This window comes from Xenopus tropicalis, chromosome 8, assembly GCF_000004195.4.
Source record: "Xenopus tropicalis strain Nigerian chromosome 8, UCB_Xtro_10.0, whole genome shotgun sequence".
NCBI lineage: Eukaryota > Metazoa > Chordata > Amphibia > Anura > Pipidae > Xenopus > Xenopus tropicalis.
In genome coordinates this window covers 71,374,176-71,386,824 of record NC_030684.2, presented here as the reverse complement: position 1 = coordinate 71,386,824, position 12,649 = coordinate 71,374,176, and the positions used below count along the sequence as shown (strand labels likewise).

General features: G+C 39.6%; 1 protein-coding gene across 2 annotated transcripts; it reads right to left on the bottom strand.

The window, feature by feature from the left end:
* Positions 1-5,254: 5,254 nt before the first annotated feature.
* LOC100492368 lies at positions 5,255-11,082 on the bottom strand. Of its 2 annotated transcripts, none has more exons than XM_002932643.5 (2): positions 10,901-11,082; positions 5,255-8,861 (listed from the first exon to the last, which is right to left on the bottom strand). In XM_002932643.5, the coding sequence occupies exon 2, from the start codon at positions 8,850-8,852 to the stop codon at positions 6,561-6,563; it is 2,292 nt and encodes a 763-aa protein (XP_002932689.2). In that variant the 5' UTR covers positions 8,853-8,861; positions 10,901-11,082; the 3' UTR covers positions 5,255-6,560. The 2 variants fall into 2 exon arrangements, with proteins under 2 accessions (XP_002932689.2, XP_031747397.1); XM_031891537.1 differs by lacking the exon at positions 10,901-11,082 and adding an exon at positions 10,796-10,877.
* Between the last annotated feature and the right edge of the window lie 1,567 nt (positions 11,083-12,649).

The following is a 12,649-nucleotide window of genomic DNA, read 5'->3' as shown; positions in this document are numbered from 1 at the left end:
CGGAAAACACACACTGGTGAAAAACCGCACAAGTGCCCTGAATGTGGGGAGTGCTTTGGCCGACGCTCCCATCTCTATTAATCATCAGAATATTCATTCAAGAAAGCCCAGAAAATAATCTCAGCTTTTGTTTTCATTACCTCAGTATCCAAATTCAGAAAAGCCCCTTGGTATAGGAAATAAATAAACTTTCTATCAGAATTGATTTTATTTTCATTAGAATGCTTATATTCATGGTACCTCAGCAATCTGTATGGATATAATTGTTATGGTAAAGTGGATAAAAGAGAAAACAAGCTAAAAAAAACAAACTAGTCTTATATTCTTGTGAATCTAATTTTCTTCTAGAACACTCTACTATTTTTTCTGCTGAATATCTACTTACGGGCAAGGTGTGGCATTTTATAAACAGAATGTCTCATTTACAAACAAAATTGCAATGTGCCAAAGTTGATTTCCTTTTTTTCTTGCTCGCAATGCAATTTACCCTAATCTCCAGTGTAAAAGGGGCCACCTAAGAAATATCCACCTCAACTCACATTCAAATTATCATCTGTTTTGCCATACTGCACACAAGTTGTGGCATGCATTTTCTTAATTGCAGTAATGTACAAATAGTGTCCTGTTGCAGCACCAATAACTGTGATATCACTGGTATTGCATCATATTTGTTTCTATAAAGTTGTACAAAACAACATTTGGGTATTTATTAAAAAGTACTTTATCACCACCTTTTTGAAATATAGGGTGGAGCTGACTATTGCTGTGCCATTTTCATCCAGCATGTTCTATTTTTAAACTCAGTTTATCTTAAAGCTTTCCTATTACATACTGTCTGAACAACTTGTACAAGTATTTCTTTCATTCTGCCTTTAATGATATTTTTCTCAGACACTATACATTTGACCCTACTAAATTTAAATTTAGTCAAAGCTTTGTTATAAAGCTTATTAATCTATCTAGATAAATTTTAAAGTTGAAATGTCTGACAGAAAACAATTGTCTGTTCTGATCATTTCTTTACCCAGGGATGTAACCTATCATCTGTCTGCTGTATTGTACTAATTGTATTGTATGTATGTATAACTTTATTTATAAAGCGCCACAAGGGTACGCAGCGCTGTACAGTCTTACAGAATACAAAATTACACACAGGGAGTACAAGTGATATAATAAATAAATACAGTAAATATATATATGTATATATATATATATAAGTGCCATGTGGTATGAGACACAGTAGGAAGGAGGTCCCTGCCCCGTAGAGCTTACAATCTAAGTGATTTTACACATGTAACCCCTTTTTCAACTTGTCCAGCTAGTGCCTATGGATCCCTACACACAGTATGGCAGACAATTCTGTTTTACAATGAAATGTGATCCCACCATAAAACCTTCACATGCAAAGATCTATTTGAATTGATTTCTGTAGGGCAAGACGACATCAACCCTGTTTGTTGTTTCTTTGCAGTCATCTGAAATGTTGCATTTATTTATGCTGTGGTGCAACTGAGGCAGTGAATGAACTGTTCTAGATATCTGCAGTACTCTCAAGAGGTTCCCAAATTGTGGTTATCGCCTTCCCTAAGTGGCCAAAGCAGTGGAGGAGGAGGTCCAGTTGAATAGCATTCTATATAATATGTAGAATATAAGAATATGGTGTACATTTTAGAATTGTGGATAAAGAAAAACTTACCAGCACACCCTGGCTCCTCCAAAAGAAAAAACTTTAGCCTGGTGCCCGATATCAAGAGGGAACGGCACCCTCCAATCCAATCTCGAACAGCATAGATACTGGCACAGCAAGGCAATAATAAGCAGGTAAAACCTGCACGTTTATTTAGTGAAACACAGTAACGTTTCGGGGTGAACCCCTTCGTCAGACAAGTTGTCTGACGAAGGGGTTCACCCTGAAACGTTACTGTGTTTCACTAAATAAACGTGCAGGCATTATACCTACCAGGAACAAGCCAGCATTGGGTTCCCAAACATAGCAATGACAATCCTCCCCTTATTCTCCATCACTTCCCTCTATTTACTCCCAGCCCTCCTCATCTTCTCCATAGTCCTTCATTCAACTATGATCTACTTTTAGATAACCTACATGAGCCACCCTCAGCCCTGCACCTACAGCAATATCAGTTCATCAGCATTTCAAGTACAAAGCCTACAGTTTGTTTTGTGTTAAAAATTCATGTCATATGACAAATAACATTATGCCAGGCAGCACTTGCAGCTGGAAAGACCAATCAAATAAAAACATAAATAATGAAGACCTTTTGAAGAGTACTGCGGTGTGGTTTCACCACATGGATCTGGGAAATTTAGAAACTGGAGGTGAAAAGATAAACAAAGTTTATTAATTATTTAATAAACTGAACATGAGAATGTGGGTTCTGCAACTGCAATAGTCAGAAACCAAATCAAGGGAAAGTTTTGCATAGGGAGTGAAAGGACCTGGGAACCCAAGTGAGTACAGGATACATAGATCTTGAAAAGAGTAAGGGTTACCAGGGGAGCACCCAGAAACACCACTCCACAGAGCATAAAAAGCGGTACCACTACAAACTGATAAGAACTGCTCACGGGATGTTATGCAGTTGGTTCTAAATGAAGGGGTTCACAAAATAATCTCTTGTCAGCGCACACCAAGCTCAAATCTTTAATTTCACACAATGGTCACATACAGTTAGCACACATGTAGTGGATGCCATTAGAAAGCATTGACCTTTACTTAGAGATGGTTTGCCAGATATTAAGGCCTTTAAAAATCCATCTATTGTCTCATACTGGAGTCCTAGAATGACTGGTTCTATGTAAGTGAAGGCAGACATAGGGAGTGTTCACTTCAAACAGCAGCAGTTGCGTCCAAGAAAGAATGGAATATTTACATGTATTGGATGCAACTGCTGCTCTAATTGTCAAAGCAGTGAAGCAGTTTATCACCCAAGGAGGGGCACTCCAATAAAGATTAATGGCTTATTATATATGTGAGAGTCCATACGTAGTATTTGTTAAAAAATGCCCATGCGCGGTAGTGTATGTTGGCCAAACTTCACAAAGTGTTAGCGAATGTACACGAAAACACAAATCCACCATCAACACTAGAAAAAATGGATCAAGCTCTTTCCTTATTGTAGGCTAAGGGGTACAACAATTAAAATTTTAAATCGTTCCTACGATTGCAAAGACAATAATGAAACAATATCACACAGTGACTGGACATAAGGTATCTAACAAATGTATAGAAAAGTGAATATTTAGACAACTGAATGCATCTTTTTTTTATGTCTGTAAAATTGAACACATTTCAAATCATTGATAGTGTTCCAAAAAACACAAGAGGTGGTGAAAGGATGAGAGCTTTATTGGAAAAAGAAGCAAGGTGAATGCAAAGGTTAGAAACATAACCCTCTGGCCTCAATAGGGAATATGACTAAAGTAAAAATTATTTTACATTGTTTTAAGTTGTGTCTGAGAAATATTTGTATTTATAGCTTGTAGTATGCTGTTCTACCAATAGAGGTCACTATGTTATAATGTATAAGTGTGTGCACATGTGCTGCTAAAGCATCTTGAAAAATGACTGATGTTTGTCTGAAACATTGCTAGTACCAAAGTCAGAACCCATGTTCCAATAAAGGCTTTAAAAAGATATTGTCCTGCTGGTGCTGTCTGTTTGCACAATAATGAAGGGGGAACATAAAACAGGTTCATGAGCTCCTTCATGGACATCTTGAAACTACTTTGATCACTTAATGGGGGCACAAATCAGTGGGTTAACTGTGCCTATACCGACTATACTCTCACACATGTATATGTGAATCAGTCACATATAAAATTGTCAGGTCCAATTTCTCCAGTATTTTGTCTATTAGACAGTGACTCAACATGTTTTGCATGAGCAATATTGACAAAATCCTTCTCCAGCAGTTGGTGCATGTACATCCAATCCATATGTGCAGATGTGGTTGTTTTTCCGAGGCTTCTCCATACAAGAATACACCATGTGCCTAAATAGCAGTAGGCTGATAAAAACCATTGCCAAATGGTTGCTTTGATTACTGCACAGCTACAATTAAGAACTTATATTTAAGATAACGGGTCCTACTGAGAGAAAAGCTAGAACTACAGGCTGAGAATATGCCCCTATGCTGGCACCAGCCTGCTATCTTGCCTGCACCCAGAAGCATTGTCTCTGTCCAGGTGTAGGTAGATGCAATGGATATCAGAAAAAAACCTGAGAGTTCGCATTACACAGCCTATGTGTGCCTGCACCTGGGCAGAGACAGCTTCCAGGTACAGGCAAGGTACAAGGCTGGCGTCAGTGTAGGGGCTGGTTATCAGCCTACATTTATTTGCAGGCCCCTGTAGCACAAGCAAAAGTTCCAGCTGTAGGTTGTTAGGCTATTTGTTTGTGCCTAGGCTTGTTTGTGAATTCTATGATCCAAGGAGGTGACCCTTAATTATTTAAAGAACAAGGAAAGCCTGTACCCCAAGTCTGCAGTATGTTATAGCAAGCCCCTTGCTGTACCTGATTGCTGAATTATTTTGTCCAAATAGTACACATTACTCCTGCTGTGACCCTGATAAGATTGTCAATTCAAGCTCGGTCGTGGCCGCCATTTTACACATCATCAAAATGGTGCACTGAACTAACTGTACATGTGCCAATATTAAAGCACAGCAGAGCAGATAAGGATGTACAATGGCAGTATACATGAGCTGAGGATACACAGTGCTAGTAGATGGCAGCAAGTAGGTTGGAGGAGACTGAGCAAAACACACACCGATTGCCTCAGAGAACTAACTAATAAGGCGCTAAACGATCGGTGTGTATATGCACATCACCATAGCAACTGTGTAAGATGGCTGCTATTAGTGAGCACTTGCTGGGGGGAGGGCTCTACAAGATTAGTGTTGGTGCAAGCTCCCTGTCATGGCTTAGAAAACTCGCTCACACTTACTGATTCTATCATATGCGCATCCTCCAGGGTCTTGGTCTTAGTAAAGGAGAAGTGGATGCTGGGCATTTTTATTAGTTAGGTCTGCATTTTTTTTTCTACAATGAGCTGATTGAAAAGAAATAGGGTGGACAGCACAGATGACACCACTATTGAGGTATGCCTTTAAAAGGAGATTAACTCTTTGTTGGACTTTCCTATTTAGGATTACCCAATAGTACATACTACTAAAAAACTATATTTTTATGAATATGGTTTATTTACATGAAGGGTTTTACATATGAGCTTGTTTATGCAATATATTTTTATTGAGACCTACATTGTTTGGGGATGTAGTTTTCCTTTAAGCAATATTTACATGTTATATACAGTATTGGTAGTAGATCCCACATAAAATCAAATCAACATATATGAACCATGGGGAAGGAATTTATGTGGAATATTCTTTTACACAATAATGAAGTTATTATTTATTTTGCAATACTCTTTGTGATCATTTTTCCTTAAAATAAAAACCCTGTATAAGGGCAATGACACACACAGATTCCTTTTATTTACATAGAAAAAATGGCACAAATGACAAAAGGAACCTTGACATAAACGGTTCAAAATATATAATCTATATATTTATAAATCCATACATGAATTGGGGCAAGTCCTCCTCTTAAAGTGTTACTAATCATTAAACAGACAGACATTCTGAGGTTCCCAATGAATATGTGAACAGCTTCAGACTTTAAATACAGAAGAGTAACAATAAAATCTTTAGCTTATTATACCAGAAACATTTTGATTCATGCTGCAACACATGGTTAGTTTGCTTGTCCTGCCAAAGACAGAGATACATTGTCAGAAGGGGAGGTACATACTGCAGACAACGTAGAACCTACATTTCCAGGTATTAATAGTATGCTGTAGAAAAATCTGCTTCTTTCCCAAAACACAGCTTACCTGCCCTGGTGCCTATAGTTTGAGGGGGGCATTATCAAACTACCTTACTAAATTTCACATTTAATCGCAGCAGGGTTTTTAGTAATTTTGTTTTAAACACCTAGAAAAAATGTAATAGGGCTGTAATCTATTAGTATTATAAAAGAAATATTAGTTCTGCTGAATTTGGATTTGCAATAATATAGAATAAAAGCAAACCAATTTACTTATCACTCACACCGTGTGTAGTAAAGTGTTGGGTATTAAAAGGCTAATCATCTACATAATTCACATGTACCAGAACTGACAAATTATCTATTATAAAGCAGTTTATATTGCAGCATTCACTGTAATCAGGATCTGCAGCGTGTGTGTTTCATTGGTATTTACTTATAGTTACATTAATCAAAATTACACTTTACATAAGTAAATGATCCTTAACTTATATGGGTTTAAAGTTTGTTTTACTTTACAGTAAGCACCGTTTCATCCTTCCTTTTTGGATAAAAAAAATGCAGGTATTTCTTTCCAATAATTTTAGACTGCGTGTATTTTTTACACTTTATACCAAAAAGCCTAGTTTATGATTAGCAAACTTTTGAGGAGCAGCACATGTCCAAATCAAATGTCCTCAGGTGTTCAGATACTGTTACTGCACTATGGTGGCTAAGGCCTAAGGGCAGTGGTAACCCGAGGAAACCAGCTGTGACATAGCTTGCCTGACGATATTTTAATTACATCTGTCATCATAGGTATAACATGTTCACTGGAGGCTTCATGGTACAGAGGTTTGGCAAGTCGGCATTTGCGGACATGAGTCACTGTGCCAAACACACCTTTTCCTTTTTTTACAGAAAAACACCTTAGTTTCTGCCTGTGTATATTTGCATTATAAGCCAACACTGCCAACTTCGTCATTGCTTCTATGGCATCCATTTTTAAATGCATACACTTTGGTCGATACTTTAAAACAAATCTGTGATACATTTCAACTTCCTCAGCATGTGAAATCTGAGACAAATGAAGCAAATCATTAGACACATGAGGATGTATTATTACTTGTCTTAATGAGTAAAATGCCAAAGTTCCTTTTTTCAGCCACGGGCAGGACTTCTGTTCCCTAGCTGCTAATGGCCGATGGGTGCAACCTGAGCTAAATTTCATGCCCTTCCATTTATGCTGATTTACTAAGTGTGGGAGTAAAGACTGCCATCTCTCAAGGAGCAAATCAGTATTTCCATGGCTGGTGTTGGCAGCCCACCATAAATGGCTTGTAATGGTAGGAATCCACTTTTCAAGCTCAGGACATGCTTTTCTCTTGCTCAAATATTTCAGCCGTTGTTTCAGAATACGAGCATAAAGCCAAACATCATATTCATGCTTAAGGTAGCCATATTTTTTTCTCATAATTTTTTTTATGCCAGGGTCACAGTCAGTAGCAACAGCTTTGACATCAAACTGTTCATCTAATATTCTGTTAAGACAGGTCTTGAAAGCCAGCTTCTCGCCAGCAATTGGAGGAGTTCTCTCAGACATCTGTTCAATTTGAAAATCCAAAATTCTCTTAGTGGCAACATCAAGAAGAGTGTAGCTGCAGTATTCAGTAGAGTGACCTGGAATGTTTTTCTGGCAGTCCCCAGCAAGAGACAATGGGCTGCTAATGTAAGCATCCCTAAGCAGTTGTCTTTCTTGGTGCCAGTGTACATCAACCGTTGGAAATAAATATTTCTGCTGATAGTCATAATATGTCTCTGCACTTATTTGTTGAAGGCCTAACAATTTATTCATCTCCTTTACCTTAGGAAAGCTAGACCCACTAAAGAGCAAAGCAGCTGCCATTAGAAGATTTCCAACAGCAACCTGCCCATTTACAGGTTGGCTGTGCCACAGGTGGAAACGGTGTCCGTTGTGGCAGTGCCCAATGACCGTCAAAAATGAGCCATCAACATATTTCTCAAGTCCAGTTATGCATGCTCTGCAGCCATTTCCAGAACCACAACTCAGTTTTAGGAATAGATCATCTAAGCAAGATTCAAAAACAATAAACTTCCTTTCATGTGCCATTGCAGCCTCCGAAACATCTCTTTTAATAAAGCTCTTAGTTCTAGTTATAGGTGAACTTTCTGAATCAGACTCAAGCTTTATTACTTTGGGTGCAGTAAATGTTATATTTTCCGTGGAAGATGTGTGTTGTGACATTGCACAATTCAAACAACCATCTACTTGGGTGTGAACTTTATGCAACGGCAATAAGATAGTGCCACCAGTGTTAGAAATACCCTCCTTGTAGGCTGGATCCCATCCTGGTTCTTCTTTAGGTGCTAATGGAGTACAGAAAATATTAGTGGTAGGAGGGTCATGCTTTATCATTAGTGGTTGTTTTGTACAATTAAATTCATCTTCAGACCACTGTACACCCTGATCTGTATTGAAGTATTTAGGATCTGTGGAAGTAGAGGCATCCACCATTTCTTTGGGCATCGGCTTCAATGTATTCTCCAACATGTATTTGCGGATGGCATAGGTTATAGCTTCTTCTTCTTCATTAGTCTGATTTGTTCCAGACAGATTCATATTGTCAAGTGATGTTTGTACAGTGTCAGCTTTACGTTTTAATTTCTTGGGAGGTGGAACAACAATGTCTTCTTTTCTGTCTGTTCTGCAGTTGCTTGCAGGGAAAATAGTTGGAACTGCATCAGCTCTAAGAACCAGTTTCATACCTTGACAGATATAATTTTCAGGTTCAAAATGAGCAGAACAGATTCGAAAAATATTCCTTTTTCGTGTATCCAGAATTTTTTGTGCATAGGAATCAAGGTTACCAAAATCTTGTCCAATTTGCTGAAGCCACAACTTTATCCTCTCGATGGAACAAGGAAACCCATGCAAAGTCACCCCAAGGTCACGTTTGTTTTTCCGACTTGTGTTACGACAACCCTTCACTATGCATTTTGTCATTGTTTCTACCTGCAAATAATCAAGAACAATTATAATGATATTTCCATACATACATAAATATTGTGACTAAAAAAGCATGTTAAAAGGTGTTTCTGGATATATGTTTAGCAATGCATATAGTCATTCTTCTGCAGAATCAGAATATACAAGCAGACCACTACTCAAGATATACTAAAGCAAGCATTTCTCTTTTCACTGCCATATCTAATGTTTGTAAATCTATAGCCAATTTTTGCAAGCTAAACCATAAGTCCTAGTACTCGTGCCAATATTCTTTCTAACAGTTACAGAACTCAAGAAGCGAGAATAAAAATGTTGGTAATATTAGATTTTAATTAATTTTCATAACCATACAAGTCAGGCAGAAAAGACAAGAATCCTATTGGGAAGAAGAGTGGAAGCAAAAAATACACTAAAGGGTAGTAATGGGACTCTCTCCACAAGTCTACATGGTCCAGACCAGTAAACAGAATGCTTTAACTACTGTATAAGGGGTTCCAATTCTAGACAGAAATGTGTCAGATGTAATAACAGAAACATCACAATGATATGATCTTCTCATTCTTCTTATCTTCATTATCTTCACCTGACATTTTCAAAATAAAAGAAAATCATATTCTGCACGCAGCTGAATTTACCAAATACCATTTAACATATGCCACAAAACATTATTTATGGGCCAAACTGGGGGAGACATAATATAGTGTCTCTAGCACTACTTTTAAGGGCCCTTAAAGAATAAGTAAACCATTTTTTTCAAATCATTTTTTTTCTATCAGTAAAATTACTCTAAACAGCCCCAAGAATTACCTACTTTTGTCCCAACATTCTGTCTGACCTGGTTCCTCAGTTAGACATTAATCCTTTGCTTCCTTCTGCAGAGTGAAGCCCCGCCCCCACTTCCTGTTCAGGTCTCTCATAAAAAAAAACCCCCTGCTAATGCACAGACTGGCTCCTGCTGCCTCCAGGCATGTGCAGAAGGCTCTCCACTCCGACAACAGGTTGTCAAATTGGAGAACTGAACAGGAAGTGGGAGCGGGGCTGCAGAGGGGATTTTTGAAAGTTATGGATGGGGATGGGGTTCACAGGGCAATTCTGTACAGGGACTGAAATCCTGAAACGGGGTCTGTCCCTATGGGATGGGGACAGATGGTAAGTTTAAAGGAGAAGGAAAGGCAAAGTCACTTGGGGGTGCCTAACATTTGACTTTAATCGCTTACCTTTTACCCCGGGCTGGTGCCCCTGTACGGAGAAAACAAGGGTATCTGGAGCACAGCGCTTCGTCCTTCCCTTTCCGAAAATGCCAGCGGTCGGCGCATGCGCAGTAGAGTGAAAAGCCGGCTTCTCTGTTAAAGTTCCACAATTCACTCTACTGTGCATGCGCGCGCAGGGAACCAGGAAGGAGGAAGCGATCGCTGCAGCTACCCCGGGCTGGTGCGGTTCTCTCCGAGCAGGGGCACCAGCCCAGGGTAAAAGGGTAGGCGATTAAAGTCACTTGGGGGTGCCTAACATTTTGGAAGGAAGCTTGATAGATGGAAGAATAGAGTATAGTATGTAGAGAAAAGAGACTAGGAGAATACATTTTGAGGGAGGGGAGGAGGAATTAAAGTTTTGTGAGTCTATGGTGCAGGGTTTTCTGGTCGGCCCTGGCCTCTCAATCCGACACTGTATTTATCTCACACACATTTACCTTCACTAATTAGGGGTTTCATTAATGGACAGAATTGTAGTAATCCGACTAAATGATACCATCCCTCCCAATCTGATGTAGCAGCACTCTACACTCTAGCAAGAGTACCACCGGTCACATCCCCATAGACACAGGTTTCTAAAACAACTATACATCTACAGAGGAGCAAGTGCAAAATAAAAGAATGCATTTCTTATTCCATGCACAATTCATCAGAAAGTCTTCCAACGTGGGCGCCTCAATACAGAATTACCTTTTAGACATGTCAAACGAATGCGCTGCAAAATCATTATGGCACGGTCAGGTTAAATGCAGCGCCACAAATGTACCAATTTAAGTCATTTCAAAGCGAACTTACCGTACAATAAGCGTCCTTAGTATTCTACTTTTGCCACCATCACTTGGGTGTCAGAGGAAATGAGATTTAGGGGAACATTTAAACATGCGCACGCATGTATCCAAGGCATTCTGGGTCTTGTAGTTTCTTGAGGGTGCAGGATTTTATGCAACAGAGAAGTGGCGCTTCGGAAGTTTGAAAGTCTTACAGTTATGGAAAATATGGATAAAGCAGCACAATTCTTGTCTTTTTGCGCTCACTTGCATTTAGTAATTAATGCGGTAGCGCACCAATGCTTTTGGGTGTAATTCATAGACTCAATGAAAGAGCGACCCTGGCGGCTGTAATAATGCTGCAATGCGTAATGCCTTACTTGTGCAGCGAGTTTCTCAGAGGCTTTCGCATTCCGTTTGGCAGGGATGCTATCATGCAAGTATGTAAATGGGTGGAGCACGTCTAAGCCTCTTTCTAGATTTCATTTCGGGGTCATGGACCCCAACCTCTAAAACACTGATATATTTTTATTGTTACTTTTTATTAATCAGGTTTAGGTATTCCCTTATTCGTCTTCCAGTCTGCCATTGGCATAAACAATGATAGTAGAATAACTACTGGAATAAGAACTGCAATAGGATGTTGATTTTGTGTGCTCAGTGTTGGACACAAGGAAGTACAATCTCACATCCCACACATGGGACATTACACAAAAAAGTTGTTTTTTTATGATGACATCTCTTTATAAAAGCATCACTCTGGAACATTTGTTTCAATAAACAGTTAAAGAAAGAACATTAATTTCAGAAATTGCATGTGCTATACTATGCTATGCTTTTTTCTTTAGCCTTGAAATAATTGTAGGTGAAAGATCTGATGATGAGAGATTCCAGTCTTGCAGGGGTGACTGCTGGGATATTTATGCTCACACCCCCAGGAACATACTGCCACACCCAATTCATGCTAACACACCTAGTTCTGCCCAACCATTACCCCACAACTTTATAACCTGCTAGCAGCATCGGAGGGAACCCCATGGGCCCATGCATTTTATTCTTCCTAATGGGGCTGTACTAACACACCATTCTGTGCCCCACCGGCATTGGGTGCTTACCTGCACCTATAGAATATAGGTGAATATAGAAGAATATGATTCATTATTTCCTGTGCTCCCCTGCAGTGGAACACAGCAGAACGTAACACAGGGGAATGCAGGAAGAAATGCTTGTTAGTAGGAGCCCTAAGATTAATCTTTGAAAAGTTCACCTCACTTGTAGTTGGGGGCCGAACATTGTTTTATACCATCTTTCCACCTAGTCCTTCTCTTTACTACTGTATGTATACTGATGGAAAGCTTTAAAAATCCTGTTCAGTTTTGGAATTACACCATCACAGCAAGCAAGCAGACAGGCACCATTTTGTGGACACTTATTAAAGGAAAACGAAAGTCAAAGTCACTTGGGGGTGCCAAAATGTTAGGCACCCCCAAGTGACTTTGACCACCTACCTTTTACCCCGGGCTGGTGCCCCTGTGAGGAGGGAACAGCACCAGCCCGGGGTAGCTGCCGGCGCTTCCTTCCTTCTGATTCGCTGCGCGCGCATGCGCAGTAGAGTGAAAAGCCGAACTTAAACATTAAAGTCGGCTTTTCACTCTACTGCGCATGCGCCCACCGCTGGCATTCAGGAAAAGGAAGCCAGGAAGAAGGAAGCGATCCGCTCCAGGTGCCCCGGGCTGGTGCTGTTTTCTCCTAACAGGGGCACCAGCCCGGGGTACGA